Source organism: Dermacentor andersoni, chromosome 5 (assembly GCF_023375885.2).
Source record: "Dermacentor andersoni chromosome 5, qqDerAnde1_hic_scaffold, whole genome shotgun sequence".
In the NCBI taxonomy this organism is placed as follows: Eukaryota; Metazoa; Arthropoda; class Arachnida; order Ixodida; family Ixodidae; genus Dermacentor; species Dermacentor andersoni.
Genome location: NC_092818.1, coordinates 94,536,274 through 94,552,254, shown reverse-complemented (window position 1 = coordinate 94,552,254; position 15,981 = coordinate 94,536,274). Strand labels below are relative to the sequence as shown.

Genomic DNA, 15,981 nt, shown 5'->3' with positions numbered 1-15,981 from the left:
CGTGCACTCAGACGACGTATGTCAGAAGAACTGGCGGATACTGCCACGAAGCTCCGCATCGCCCTTCGGGTCAGTCACCTGACTCCGTTGATGAGGTCCTGGCAGCGTGAGCTACGGAGGCGTTTCCAACGCCTCATCGCGGCGTCGTCTTTGTCAGCTGCTGCTTGGCAATGCAGACGTAATCCGTGTGCACACCCCGAAGTTCTGCGCTTTTCAAGAAACTCGCTTTTTAGACAGCCGAATGCATTCGGTTCTGCGGCCCCAAGAGCACTTCCTGTTACACCACCTCCCACGCGTGATTATTCGCTCTTTGTAACGCATTTTGAAAACATGGCGCGTACGACCATGCAAATAGATTCAGGCTCACGAGAATTTCATACATTGCTTAGTGGGCTGCCTCAGGTTCCACCTGAGGTAGCTGGCCGTCTTTGTGCACGACCATCAGCCGAGGAAGTGAAGGCAGCATTATCTTCCATGAAGCGTGGCTCGGCCCCAGGGCAGGACGGGTTACCCGTTGAGTTTTATCTAACGTTCTGGGAAGATATTGGTGCCACTTTCGTATCTGTTATCAGCCAATGCTTTGAGAACTTTGATTCCCCGTTTAGTTTTCGGGACGGTCGTAATGTGCTAATACCTAAGCACGATCCGTCATCAGTTCGTCCAGAGGAATGGAGGCCAATCACGCTTCTCAACGTTGACTACAAAACCTTCACAGCTGTTCTCACCCGGCGCTTGAGAAGCCTGATGCCTTCGCTAATAGGACACCATCAGGCATGCTCAGTCCCTGGCAGAGAGATCCACAGTCTTTCGTTCCTTACGCGTGACATAATGACATACACGCTGACCAGGTCGGCACGTGGTCTCCTTGTTTCACTAGATCAAGAAAAGGCATTCGATCGCCTTGAACATAACTACATTCTTAATGTACTGATCTCGTTCGGCTTCTCGTCAAACTTTGTTGAACTTATTAGGAACACCTATTCAAATATACGAAGTACATTGTTCCTTGATGGTCGAGAAAGTGCACCGTTTCCCGTTACTCGTGGCGTTCGTCAAGGGTGCCCTCTATCCCCAGTACTCTTTGTGCTCAGCCTTGAACCATTTCTGCGCTCAATAGTGAAAGACCCTTACGTATACGGTCTCCCACTGCCTGGTAGCGGTGTTGTGAAGGTGACAGCCTTCGCCGATGACATCACATTATATCTCAGGAATGAAGATAGCTTAACCCGTTGCCTTCGAATTTTCACTGAGTACGGAAATATTTCAGGCGCTGCGCTAAATGTTTCAAAATGTCGTTATTTGTTCATTGGTGCACCACAGACATGCCTAAGTCCCCTTTTCCGTCTTCAAAAGAGCAATTCTCTTCGCATTTTAGGCCTTGACTACACCTCTAATGGCATATCAGACTCTGTGTGGCTCTCAATTCTTGAAGATGTAAGGCGAAATATTGAAGATGCTCAAGGGTACGATTTACCCCTATCAGAAAGAAGGTACTTAGCGCAGTCTATATTTTGCGGCCGAGTGTGGTACGTTTGTCACGTTATACAGCCACTATTACGGGTTACTAGGTCCTTGCAGTCCGTTCTTGGTGCCTTCTTCTGGTCGGGCCGTACAGAACTGGTCTGTCGCGCGACGTTTGGGCAGCCACGCTCTCGCGGTGGGTTCGCCTTCCCATCCGTGTCTGTCCGCTGCCGGCTGCTTGCTCTGCGATTTCTGCTCCGTCTGTTGCAGTGTGATCAGTGTCCAGCGCGTGAACTCGCGTGCTATTTCCTTGGCACGAAAATTCGCTACATGTTACCTGACGTACACTTAAATCACGGACCACAAGTGTTAAACGCACCTACGTTTTACTGTACGGCCGTGGCATTTTATCGCCACATACAACAGGTATGTCCCGATGTAGACGTTCTCCAAAACCGTGTAGTAGATACTAGGTCAGCCTTACTGCTTCCTCTAGTTCCCCCAGCGCGCCTCGCACGTTCCAATAATGTGTCGTGGGATGCGATAACGGCGCCACTTTTGCCTGGCCACCTACGCGACTTCATGTGGCGTCTAGGGTGGCAAGTGCTTCCAACTCGGGACAGGCTTGAGCGGTGGGGCGTTGTCCCATCTTCGCAGTGTCCCAATTGCCCCCTTCAAGAATCCAATAAACATGTACTGCTGCAATGCGTCGTTGCCAGGATGTTTTGGAGGGCCGTGCATACTGGATTTCGTGGCCTTGGAGTTAACCGCTTTATTACATCTGGTTGCTGCTCACGTGGCCGCTTCGCGCGACTTTTGATTGCTGCGGGGGCCTTCTGTCTATGGCGTAACTGGTGCGAGGCAGTTGCCATGGGACATCGTCACCGCGCTCTGTTTCCACTTATGGGGAGGCTCTACTCTGAGCTACTGTCGTTTCTGTCGGAGGAGTTGTTCTTCCTTGGAGAAGAAGAGTTCCTTCGACAGTGGTCATGTCGTTTCCTGTCGGTGGCTGATGGACGCATATGGCTGAATTTTCGTCCAGCCTGGTTCTTGTAGCCAGACCATCAGAAGTATTCATTTAATGCACATAGAATGCAGGTGCCCGTGATTTCTGTGTGTGTGTCCTCTCGTATACATGATCATTTTTGTATATACACATCTCGTGCACATCACTTCAAAATTGTGTAAAGTGTTCTATCACATCATCATTGTACATAACCATTGTGTACACTGTATATATTGAAAATCATTTTGTACATGTGGCACTTAGTTTATGTGTAACTGTGCCTTCCCGTGGGTATACGTGTTTATATGTTGGTGCGTGAGGACCCGGACATACGTTGAAAACATGCTGTGTTTCGTTTCTTACATGTTATCGTCCCGGTGGAATTGTGCCGTGATTATGACTCAGTGTTCGTATCGTCTCTTGTCGAAATAAACTTTTTCTAAACACAAGTTCCTTAACGATGACTTCGACTGCACACTCCGAAAGTTGAATAGTTACGGTCTCATTTATGACCTCGCTGTTATCTTCATCTTCGTCTAAAATCTCATATTTGTTCGCAAGCACTAGCCTGAGTTCATCTGGTTTTACCCTGACTGCCTCTATTGGTTGGCCTGTTCCTTCTAGACTAATTTTGCCCTTTCTCTTCATATTTAGAGCAATCCTTGACTTCACTCATTATGGTCGTTGCCTTTTACTATATCTAACACTTGTACATCGTGCACGATGCTTTAGTCGGCACAGAGCAGGAAATCTAATTGATTCTTTGCTTGCCTGTTAGGACTTTTCCAGGTTCAGTTCCTGTTATTGAAAGAAGGTATTCATTGTTCGCCCTCAATTCCTTTCCCGAACTCTGCCAACATAACTCCTGTGCTATTCCTAGAGTCGATGCCATAGTTTCCAAGTGTCTATTATACAGCCTTCTTTTTGCTCGTTTTCGCACTGAAGTCGCCCATTATTACAGTATACCGAGCTTTCACATTTCTCGTTGCTAATCCAGCGCCCTCATATAACTGTTCTACTTCTTCGACATCCTGAATGGACGTTGAAGCGTACGCTTGTTCTGTCTTTTATTTATATCTACTATTTAGTTGTGTTACGATGACTACTACGCTATCATTAGTGCTGTGGAATTCATCACGGTTGCCTTTATGACCTTATGAATTAGAAATCCTGCCCCGTATTGTCTCATATCTGGAAGACCTCTGTATCGGAAGACGTGGTCATTAGTCAGCATTGTATATGAGCCTCCTCAGTTATCTTAACCTCGTTAAACATAATTATTCCCGTGTAATGCCTGATGATTCCTCAAAGAACCTGGCTGAGTTAGCTTCACTCGAGAAGGCGCGCGTGTTGAATATTACAAGGTGCTATTTCCAATGGCGGCCTGTCTGGATCCAGAGATTATCCGCACCCTGTGCTACATCCCAGGTCTGAACGCCGCCTTGTTCAGGTGCTCAGAGCCAGTGGGGATTGAGGGCTAGGAGTTCATTGTAAACTTCATGAGGCAGGTAGGGGCCACATACTGGCACCAGAGAAGCCAATTTCTGTTATGGCGAGGGAGTGTATTTTTGATGTTCACTGGGCCTTCTTAATTTTCTTGCATCTGGACTAGCAACCCCACTGGCTCCGTGCGGTGTCTTCTTTTTTTTTCAGTTTCTGGCGACCCTCCAAGCCTTAAGACGTAAAAAAAAATTTTGTAATATGTTATACCAATTCAAACCAGAGCATTCTTATCCGCCGTGGGAAGTTCCAGGTGTGCTTGTTTCCCCTGATCTTCCGGAGCACCAGCATGTGAGATGCATATATTAAAATAGGCAGCAATAACGTGTCTATATAGGCACCTTGCAGCTGCCAGTAGGTATTATGACGCTCTAATTTATCACCACAGCGTCACTGATGCAAGCCTCTAGGGACACGCATTGAATAAGACGACATTAAAGTGGCCAGGGCACACGCTTCGTCGTTCGTTAGAAGGCTACGCGCAGCGCATTGCCCATAGCTGAAGCTCGGTAATGTTCACGCTTCTAATCTCGATCGCCAGCATGACCAGTTATGCGTCACGCAGACATTTTGACATATCGGACGCTCCTGCTTCGTGACAAGCGTGTCACGACGAATTGTTATCGCGCCATTCCTACTTTGCTTTCACCTCTCGCTAGGTGTGTGTTCTGGCTCGGCTGTCAAGCGTACAAAGCTTCAGCGTACCGTGCTTGTAGATGAAGCTTTCATTTCGTCGGCGTCGCGCAGAGTATGGTCCTCGACGGACGTAGAGGAGAGCTTCTTCTGGTTCTTTGTTCTAGTTAAATAATGCGGCCCGTTTACATTCCACTGCACCGCCCAGAGTATAGGCAAGATGGAGCCCATAAGGCAAGTAAGTAGGAATGCGCCGCCTCGTGTGCGCACAATAATACGAGGCCGTACGAATTCGAGGCCTTCAGTGGTTCATTCTTGCAACCTTTAAGTGACCTTCTAATTAAACCAATTGGGGCAAGAAGTGGCTCGTTTTCTAAATTGTGAAAGATATCCAATTATTGTTGCGAGGCAAAAGCAGGCACGGATGTTGTTTAGCGAACGCAGGCACGAACGACGCAGACGGTTCAAACGTTCGCCTTAAAGCATGGCCTGGGAAACCACTAACCGCGATCACGCAGTGTCGTAATGATTGTCTCTAGTTTGCTAGTCTTGGTCTTCTTCATCGCGGCACTACCCCGCTGGCAATGGGGCGCCGTTCCAGAGCAAGCTAACGTGGCGCAAGGAAGGCTCACACGTAGGGCTTCGGGCGTGATTATCGACATCGGTTTTTGGCTGCACAGACGGTTATTTATGTCAGCGGGAGAAATCTCACCAATACACCCAAAAGGAGACCAATGGGGGATTTTTCGAAGTGCTGGTGCCATAGGATTCGGTAGGGACCTAAAAAAACGTGACAGAAGTTCTTTTTTCTGATAGGTGGACGCGACGAGATCGTGACCGCAAGAGTACGGGAGAACCAGGTGAAAACTGGACGTCGCTGTGCTGCCTATCGGAAGGGGACTTCTGAGAATCTTGAAGAGCAGCGAGGCGGACGGCTGTGGTCCAAGTGAAAGTCCCGGTAGTCTGCGGAAAGGTACATATAGCTAGCATAGCTAGCATATCCGTAAACGTTCTGTTAAGGTGTCCTGTAAGGCCTTGTTTGGATGATAAGCAGCGGCTACTTGATGCTCGCTAGAGCAGGAGCTAAAGATATCGTCGATGACGTTCGATAAGGATAATGTCCGCAATCGCCGAGAAGCTGCCGAGAAGCGCCGTAGTGTGGAGTGACGTACGGAAGAAAATCCACGACATTTGGGACGCAGCTGGTAGTCGCAACAATGTGGTCTAACGATGCATGCACTGCTAGTCCGTTATTTGCAGAACCAACCGAACAGCCTACACATAATGATCAAACTTGCTTGAAAGATTCGCTCAGTCAAAGTAATGAAAATCAGTCACTTTAATACACTGACTGTTGCGTAAGTAAAAGCGTGGTAAAACTCGCTCCTTGTCTAAACCACTGGCCGCAGTTCGCTCTGAAATTTCGCGTAGAAGTATCTTTCGCGGTGTGAACTCTGTGTGTGAATGCATCACCCCCAGTTTTACCTTAAATGCACGGCCACGGCCGCTCAATGGAACACACCAAGTGCGTTTCCGTTGATCGGCCGTGGCACGGCACATGAGCGTTGTTGCATATCGCCGCGATCGGAATGCGGCTGCGCGGCTGGCATTTAATCCCACCACCTCATGTTTATCAGCGCAGCTTCATAGCCACTACTAAGCATTCATATATATATATATAGTTGTGGTTGAGGAAATCACGCTGGCCCTGGTAGTAAAATGAAGAAAGAGAGAGACCAGCCTTTGCCAAAGGCTGGTCCACCAGCCGAAACGTCGGGGAAATATGCTGTGCAAATCCAACGTACGTCGTACTCCCCTTTTTTTCATTGTATATATATATATATATATATATATAGGGGGCAATGCTGGGAGACAAAAAAATTTGATTTTGTCTGCAATGGTACGGCGACTACATTGTGTCCGTCCCACGGCAAAATACAGTGCAAGCCGTCTTTTATTTCAACCGTTCCTTTCCTAAGAATTCTCAGTTTCGAATTGCCGCCGGCTGCACGTAATTGCTGCTCATTCTGCTACGAGTTGGGCGACCTGTGGGTAATGTTAGCACGGGCGAGTACTTTACTCGCGGCATCATACGCAAAGAAACAATTTCAGGTCCTACGTCATCACGTCCTCCTCCTTCTTCTCACAATTAGTATTATTACTGCTGGTGGTCGTAGTAGTAGTATTGTAGCTAGCCTTCCTTTGGGTTCTCTGTCGCGTTGTTCTGTACATTTTCAGATACCGTTATAAATAATTTTATCTGAATAGAAGTAGGTCAGTACAATTTATACGCGCTAGCTGCTACTGTCAGCCACGCATTCGAAAAAAAAAAACGATTTCGATGTAGCAAGTACAGAATCGGTGACAATATCAGCATCCAGCGGGCTGCAATGAAAAGCTCCATTCGCCATTTTGTCTGAAAGTGCCACTACATGCAAAGTTAAAAACCTGCAGACATTCTACGCGCCCACAACACACTCTAGAGGCTGCTTTCCGCTGTGACATCGACAGACCCACACTTGAAATCAAACACTTGTTTGACGAGTTTGTTCATACTACGAGGAAATAAACGGAGTGCGCGGAATTCAAGAGAAGGGCGCAGTAAGGTACGCGGACAAACGTTAACTTTATTGTTCGCCGCTCGTCAATATATGCTTTTAGTCGCACCTGCACGAAGCACGTAATCACATCGTCACTACCGCAGATTACAGCAAGCCGCGCGAAAAATACTTCTCACAATGCATTCAAGAAATAGGTGTGCAACTTACGCAAGCCTTCCCACATGCAAGCTTGACAATGCACAGGCGAGTGCGCATTGTCAAGGGAACATGAACTTTCAGAAATAAAGACAATGCGCGCTTGCCTGCGCATTGTCAAGCTTGCATGTGTCTTCCAGATTTCCGAAAAATAAAGATCTTGGGTAAAAGCCAAGATACCACTGCCCAGTAGCTGATGGAAACTTTCTATATCTCTCTTAGAGGGAAGGCTTGCGTAATTTACGCAGCTATTTCCTTAATGGACAGCGAGAAGTGTCTTTTGCGCGGCTTGCATGCTCTAATCTGTGGTAGTGACAATGTGATTACATGTTTCGCGCATGTGTGACTAAAGACATATATTGACCAGCGACGAAGAATAAGGTTAGTTGAAAGTTATATAGTCTTGATTGTCTGTGTCCCTTGCTACATCCTCGTCTTGAATTCCGCGGAGTCCATTTATTTCCTCGCACCCTTGAAATCGAAGAACGATAGGATAAGCGTAAGCGTACGCAGTTATCTGTGACGCAAACAGCGCGCACAACGCGCCTCGCATGCTTACAGGGGTTTTGAACACACCGAGCTGTACGTGAAGTCCGCTTATTTTACTTATCACTCTCTAAACAGCCGATAGGTCCTCCCGCTGCAATAAATAATTTGCGTTTATATACGTATCCACGTGACCAAGGAAAGATCCAGTGAAACATGAGTAGAGGACAACGCGCCTTGCCAGATATTTCCTGCCTTGTAGACAATATGGATCCTCCCTTCGCGGGAATACGTCTCTATTTGAAGATTACAAAGCATTTTCAAGGCACTTAACGTCTTGCTATCGTTGTAGCTACTTGGTACAAAGATGTAAATAAAGCCGCTTTGGTTGAAGTGTCGACAGGGTGAATCAGTCGATAAAAACAACCGATATCGAGTGGCAAATGCCTGAAGAAACATGGGTCGCTGTGGCTAAGCGAATCGTGAGCGTTAAGTCGCGGGTTAAAGGCAGTTCGAGACATCTGCGCAGTCGGGACCTTGCTTACAGGCCAATGTTTTCGGCAATGCACAGAACTTGAACAGTGCCAGTTCTCGACTAGCAAAGGGTCTCATCGCGTTTCTTTTTCTTTTTTTGAAAACGCATGTAGCACTGTGAACAAATGTATAAAAGTCCGGAAAAATGTGTCTCTTCCCTGGCTCTGCTCGGTCTTACCTCCGGCATCTACTTCTAGGTGACATTTATGTGGCTGTAGGCCAGGTGAGCTTCACGTTGACGATAGGCCAACAGGTCGGCACTCAACGTTAGGGATGGAGGTGGCACTGACGAGCCTTTCATATCTTAACTGTAGAGTTCTCTTCTGCCTTTCACGATTTAACGTGTGTTTGCCTCTTTTTTGTCTGTGTGTGTTTTGTTTTTCAGAAGTAGACGGCCAGTCGACGTATCTTTCATACATTAGTTCAGTGCTGCAAACGCTTTCAAAGAACGCAACGGCACTCTTATTTCCTTATCTGTTGAAAGCCACAATTCTGCTTGCAAGTGCGTCAAAAGTAGTGTAACCCCATAACCATCTACGTTCTCTCACTATACATGGCTCTGACTTTTTTTTTTCTGTACACGCCCTCTCCGCTCGAGTGTGAGAATAGCCAGTGTCGGTCTTCGTTATACAGTTCTTTTCGCCACTCAAAACTGCTTAACAAGATGTCCAGTATAGATATCTTTTTTCATTAGCCTGATAGCCGTTTCAATATGTTGACTAGCCGGTATACGTGCATCTTGATTGTCTTTCATAACATTTTCAAAGGGTTTTTCTTACGATAAAGGTGTCGCACTTCTGCGGCTGAATCACACCGCGTTGCACATTTAGGTATGCGTTGGTATGTGTATCACATGTACTCAGCGGTTGAAACGCGATACTTGGAGTGCCCCAAGTACCACCTGGGGATCTTTAACCTTCATTCAATGCACAGCACACGGGTGTTGTTGCGTATCGCTCCCATTGAATGCGGCCGGGATTTCATCCCGCGACCTCGTGCTTAGCAGCGCAGCGCCATAGCCCCTAGCTAAGCCACCACGATGGCGTTTGCGGAAGCAATGCCGTGGACTACTATATGCCTATGATGGCTGTCACACACAAACAAATAAAAGAAAAAAAGAGAAAGAAGCATACGTGTCCGTAGATTTCCAAGCTGACCAGAGGCAGACGGGGAGAGTCCCACATGCCGAACGTTTGTTTTTCCTGAAACAAAAATTGAAATGGTGTCCGTTTTACCCCTTGATACACTCCTGATGGAAAGTGGAATGTACTTGCAGAGTTTGTCCGTCTTCTGCGGAAAATGGCGGTACATTTGCAAGATTAAATTTTTTTCTATGGCTCACGGCCGACCACTGCCTTTATTTTTTTGCGCTCTACGATTAACTAGCAAGTCCGTGCTGCAACCAGTGACGGCACAGAGAACTACGACGTCACAGACCGGTGCGTACTTCAAGCGGTCTACCAATAGGGCAGTCAGTTTCGATACCTGTGGGGTTTTCTTTATTCTGTTATCGATCCCCCATTCTTCTGTTGTCTCCACTCGTCTGTCTGTCTGCCTGTTTGTCTGCGTGCGTGCTCCTTCTTTCTCCTTAAGGACCAAGCTCGGATTTCTGGACCTTCTTGATTAACAAGCCTTTATTGCTTACCCTACCAAGTTTCTCACTCACCTTCTGCTCACCCACGCACCATTCCCAGACGGTGGGGATATTCGCTCCTGGTGGCCAGTCAGTGCGTCGGCCTTGCCACACGTTGCAAGGAATTCCTCGCTTGCGTGTCTGAAGCAAGAAATCATCTCAGCGACCGTTTCAGCAAACTGGCCGCGTTGACCCGTGATATTAAGAAACTTCAAGTGAATGGCGTGACTGCCAACTGGCACGTATCGGAAAATTATGATAAGTTGTTCTTACGCGTCTACTATAACTTGTTGCCTGCGATAATGCATGGTGAAAACTAAATTTTGATGCAACCACAATAAAGAAATCCGTGCAAGAACATACAGGTAAAATGTTTGTACCAGTGAAAGCTCGCAGTAAGCACCGGTATTTTTCCTGTATTTATCTCCTCTACATGAGCTTCTCAGCATACCCGAACGCTTGTACTACTTCTCAAGGGCTACGTTTTATATACAATTTGGCACATCAGCAAAAAGAAGGCAGTGTGATTTTTGTAGTTTTTGGTTGAACATAAACAGTCTCTGCTGCCTAGTAACAAGTATAAAGTTGCGGCAGGAGGTAAGCCTTAACCTTCTGCTATGTATGCATGCATACAGGGTGTTTCAGCGAACACTTAGAATTTCTTTTTAATTGCCTGTGGCAGGCAACACAATTCTAGTGCATGAATTGGTCTACCCGAAGAGGTGGATTATTACTTGCAGAAAATTTGAAATGCACAATCGGCTACTTAACAAAAATTCACTAATTAAGTTTTCAACTAAGTACTTTATGGCATATGTTGCAACTTATAATTTCGAAGGGGTGAGACAAGGCATATCCACCTGAAAAGAATTGTATGGATGACACCATTTACGAGATATGCGCCGTCAAACTTGCGGTGAAGAAGCGCTGTCGTTCCATTTACTTTCATAACAAAACGTCGTTTTATGCGTTGAACCACAAAAGTAACCGGAGCGCCAATGCATTTCTCCGTAAAGTTTGGGAATTAATATCTCGAAACTGGTGTCACCCTGAGAATTCGTTCCAAATGGATCGGTCTCGCGAACTTTCCGCGGCTAGAATTTGTAAATTGCAATGTGTGCCATTAGGTAATTAGTCTAAAATCTAATTAGTGATTTTTGTTAATGAATCGATTATGCATGCCATGTTGTCGTGCAAATAATGTACGCCTGGTCGAGGAGGCCAGCTCATGGACTAGAATTGTAGTATCTGCAACAGGCAATTAAAAAAAAATTTTTTTTAAAGTGTTCGCTGAGCCACACGGTATCGGTTCGATTTTCCTTAGAGGCGTCACAATGTATTTTACCATGCTGTACCCAGTTTGATCGCCGTAACAACATAATTTCTATCGCTAGCCAATGTTTTTCGATTGGTCGACTATGCAGCCTTTTTCCGTTCCGCAAGTTTTGCTGCATGCTATATTTGAGGAATAAAGAGCACAATTTTCGGAGATTTGTCAAACAATACCCTTCTGAATTGGTCTTTGTCCTTAGTGGTCTCATGTATTTGCGCGTGAGACTATGTGGCTTGTGCAGTCAGTAGCGCATTCGATCAATATTAGCTTTGCATAATAAGATTCTTCAACCTGCACTACGTTAGTGGGATCCTCCCAATATCGTTACGTACTTTATGAAGTTCAAGCCACGAAATCAAAATTCATATAGGTCCGTTATCTTCACAGTAAGCTGAATTAGTGCAAGTGAAATATGCAAGGACGCCTTGCATCAAACGCTATACAGTGGGTGTCCGTTTTTCTTCTCTCTAGCTCTATACCCCAGAAATTGATTATCTAGTGCTCAAGCTCTCCGCAGCCAACCGCTTCAATTAAACGTAGAAGAGAACGCATGGATTTATTAAAGTAAGGGCTAACGAAACCACAGGTGATTGTTTCTCTTTTTTCTTTAAGCTAATTTAAGCTATTGTCACTAGCCATTAACAGCTGTGTCTTACCAGCACTCGCGTACGGGGCAGAAACCTGGAGGCTTGCGAAAAGGGCTCTGCTTAAATTGAGAACGACGCAACGAGCTATGGAAAGAAGAATGATGGGTGTAACGTAAAGGGGTAAGAAAAGAGCAGATTGGGTGAGGGAACAAACGCCAGTTAATGACATCTTAGTTGGAAATCAAGAAAAAGAAATGGGCATGGGCAGGACATCTAATGAGGAGGGAAGATGGTCATTAAGGGTTACGGACTGGATTTCAAGGGAAGGGAAGCGTAGCAGGGGGCGGCAGAAAGTTAGGTGGGCGGATGAGATTAAGAAGTTTGCAGGGACAACATGGTCACAATTAGTACATGACCGGGGTAGTTGGAGAAGTATGGGAGAGGCCTTTGTCCTGCAGTGGGCGTAACCAGGCTGCTGCTGCTGCTGCTGCTGCTGCTCCTGCTGCTGCTGCTGATGATGATGATGATGCCGACGATGATGATGATGAAACTATTATCTGCGGGGATGTGCTTGAGCCCGACTGCCCTTCTAGCGCTTTACCTCTAATGTCCTATTTTCTTCCTTTGCACGTGAGGTGCTGCGCTATTTCTACTTACCTTTTTCTTCAGAACGTACTTTGTCCGATCTGTGCCGAAGAAAAGCGCAGGCGAAATATTCGGGACATCCTGGAAGTCTATTATGGACTCCTTCATGAAGGGCAGTCTTCTCAGCGTTCTGTTTTGGCACCGTGTCATTCGCCTATTGAGGTGCTGAATGTCGAACACGAGTCCTAAGTTTCAAACGAAGAGAAAAAGAAATTTCGAACTTTTTTCACCTGCGAAACTGCGCGTTTCTATGTCTCCTACGATCGGCCGTGAATGCCCGGCACACATTTTCTTATTCTACATAACGCATAGCGTTTCGTACATGAGCCCGCCATGTGACCATGTAGACATCGCAGCGTTCATAAATAAAATACTTTCCTACACGCAACAGCCTGAATATATGTAAATTTTGGTTTAAGCAAAGCGCGTGATGGTTTCCGTGCATGGAAAGAGAGGAAGCAAGCGTGACATTGAGGAGTGCCATCGCTAACTATGAAAGAGGGAGGGTAACCGAGTGCATGAGAAAGGGTGCAAAGAAAGGCATTGAGGTTAACCAGACGTAGACACGGTTGGCTGCCCGGCACGGTGGACGGGAGTCGGGGGATAAAAAAGTCGTAGTATCGCCCGAAAGGCGAAGGAAGCATCGACTGTGATGGCAGATTAGTAGACAGCTCGCTATACGAAATAAGGACAGTAGTTTTGTCGGCCGTGTAAACTTTTAAACGTATTTATGCTAACTAAATTAGCAAGCATCGTGGCACGCGCGCACAAGTAAAAATGAACACATGTCACTCAATGACCGCGGAAACTCACTGTCAAAACGCTGGAGTGAGGAAGTGTGGCAGCAACACCATCGAGCAAAATAACATTCGTGCTGCGTCTTGCTTCGTCGGGAACAAAGCCGCGAAAGCACTGCGCGCGACGGATTCTGTCCCCGTCGTAGATGACTTTCAAGATACAGCGGCCCGGGCGCGTATTTCCAATTGCTAGTAGGTACAGCGGGGCGTGGCACTTGAGGAGACGACGGACGTTTGTGCGCACGCGCGAGTAAGAGTGGGTGCGAGAGAGTAAATGTGGGGACTTTTGCTCATTGAAGGTACGACTCTGCCTAGGTACTACGGAGGAGTTTCTTGGCGCGCGTTGTATGGGCTTGTCCCTAGGCATGCCGGTAGAAGTCGCGGGGCGCGGTAGTGCTAAACTTAGCATCGCAAGTTGGCGGCTCGACGCAATTATATTTATTCAATCATGTTTTAACTAATGAAAACAACGTGTCATTATTTCGCATTATTGCCGGCGCCTCCAGGACACCAAAGCGGCAACGGGGACATCAAAGCTAGAACCCGGACTGGTCCGTGGGTTGGGGCTCGCAGAGGCCTGCGCGTGCCAGGGGGTGTACGAATAAAAAGTTGGCTGTCCGCTATCGCGGACAGCCGATTTTATACTCCCCTGGCACGCGCAAGCCTCTGCGAGCCCCAGCCCACGGGCCGCCCTGCTTCCAGCTTTCATCCCCCGCTACAGCTTGGGCGCCCCGGAGATCCTGCGCCGCCTGCCTTAATATAACGTCAGGTGCTCTCCTGAGGCCCCCGTTTGCCGGTTACATGTGGCCTCCTGGAGCAGTGCTTGTAAAAAATCCGATCTATCGTCGCGGCGAAAAAAGCGACCCGTGACTTATACAACACCAGTCAGAACATTACCCCTTCTGACACAGCGATTACCAAGCGGCGCCCGCGCCCACTTCCTCACCGCGCGGGCAGGCAGCGGCGGAGCGTATAAACTAACTTGACCGCACTTCGCAATGCCGGCATATCTAGGGGACAAACGAATACAACGCGCGCTAAGAAACCTCCTCCGTAGTGCCTAGGCTGAGTCATATATTCAAGGAACAAAAGCACCCAGATTTTCTCTCTCACGCACGCTCTTACTCGCGCCTGCGCTGAAATGTCGAGTGCCGTCAAAAGCGCTACGCCCCGCTGTACCTACTAGCAATTGTAAAAACGCGACCCGGGCAGGGGCGCGCGGCCGCCTGAGCCGCCCGGGGTAGAAGGCACCCCCCTGCCTAGCCATGCTCCCGGAGCCTCGCGCGCGGCGGAAGACGGCGCGCTTCCTCCCCGCTTTTCTCGCTTGCATGCAGGATCGCTTGCGTGCAGGATTGAGCCGGGATCGTCGGCTCACCCTCGCACGCTTACACTCGCACATGCAGCATACGGCGCGCGGCGATGATTTTAACGCCCTTGGACTTTGTACGGAACCTCTCGGAGACGGCAGAAATCCGCCTAGATTGTAGCGACGGATAAATCCGCCTTTTATTGCTAAGAGAATGTGAGCAGAAGAGAGAGAGAGGGACGATCACAAACAAGACGCGTACACTATAGAGCGGTATGGGGGCGGCGCTCTTAAAGTATATCGTGAAGCACCGTAGACCGCAAGAATGTTATTAGCACGAATAAGGCCTTTCGCGCGGATGTTCTTCGGGAGAACTGGCCTAGTGCGTTCAGTTCTGATAGTGGACGATTGCCTAGTTGGTTCATCACTCTGCACATCATTTGCTTTTCGGCACTATAGCGCGGACAGACGAAGATAATGTGTGTGAGTGTCTCTTCACAGCTGCATGCATCGCACGTGGAGCTGTTGGCCATTCCAATAAGGAATGCATAAGGAGAAGGAGGATGATGAAACGAAGGAAGGAAAGGTAAGGAGGTCAATCAGGCGCACGTCCGGTTTGCTACCCTACACAGGGGAAGGGATTTAAGGAGAGGGAGGGAAGAACATACCATTGAAGTGAGTACATTGCGGATGTCCATAAGTTCACGCCTATAATCGGTCACTGAGGCCAGTCGCTTTCATGAAACGTAGCAATGCCCGCGTTGTTTTGTAAGCCTGTGAGGCATGGGGCCATGGTCCGAGAGTCTTAATCTCTGGAAATGGTCTGTTATCTAATGGGTCTAACACCCTCTGAAGAACGTCGCGTTCGTTGTCATAGAGATCACTAAAGCACAACACGTGCTCAATCGTCCCTTCACAGTTGCATGAGTCACAGATCGGCGTGTCGGACATCGCAATAAAGAAGTAGGAAGCTTTCGTAAAAGCCAGAGTCGGCAAATGCTATGCCTAGCCACAGATGGTACAGCATGGTCTGTTCACGTCGTGATATCCTAAGTGGTAGATGCATCTATATATCCGGTGACAACGAAGGCAAACGACACACGGAGTAAACTTTCGAGTCCCACAGGGGAAAAGTACATTCACGGGGCATCAGTCGCAGGCCATCTATTCGCCAAAGTGGAAACGAGACTCGTTGACCACTTTCATGTGCAGATCGAATGGCTTTCTCGGCGTAGTCATTCCAGCTGTTGTTGCATGCCCTGGAAGCCATTGAAAGATTATGTTGTGTCCCTTGTCATGGCTGC

At 47.6% G+C, this 15,981-nt stretch overlaps 1 protein-coding gene across 1 annotated transcript in view; it reads right to left on the bottom strand.

Moving 5' to 3' along the window:
* Nucleotides 1-15,981, bottom strand: part of LOC126530899 (uncharacterized) — a 46,574-nt gene that overhangs the window by 13,246 nt on the left and 17,347 nt on the right. Inside the window, exons 7-9 of the mRNA XM_050178222.3 lie at nt 12,587-12,759; nt 10,043-10,150; nt 9,510-9,578 (exon numbers count right to left, since the gene is read on the bottom strand). Of these exons, the coding sequence (XP_050034179.2) occupies nt 9,510-9,578; nt 10,043-10,150; nt 12,587-12,759 (350 nt within the window). The remainder of the gene's footprint in view (nt 1-9,509; nt 9,579-10,042; nt 10,151-12,586; nt 12,760-15,981) is intronic.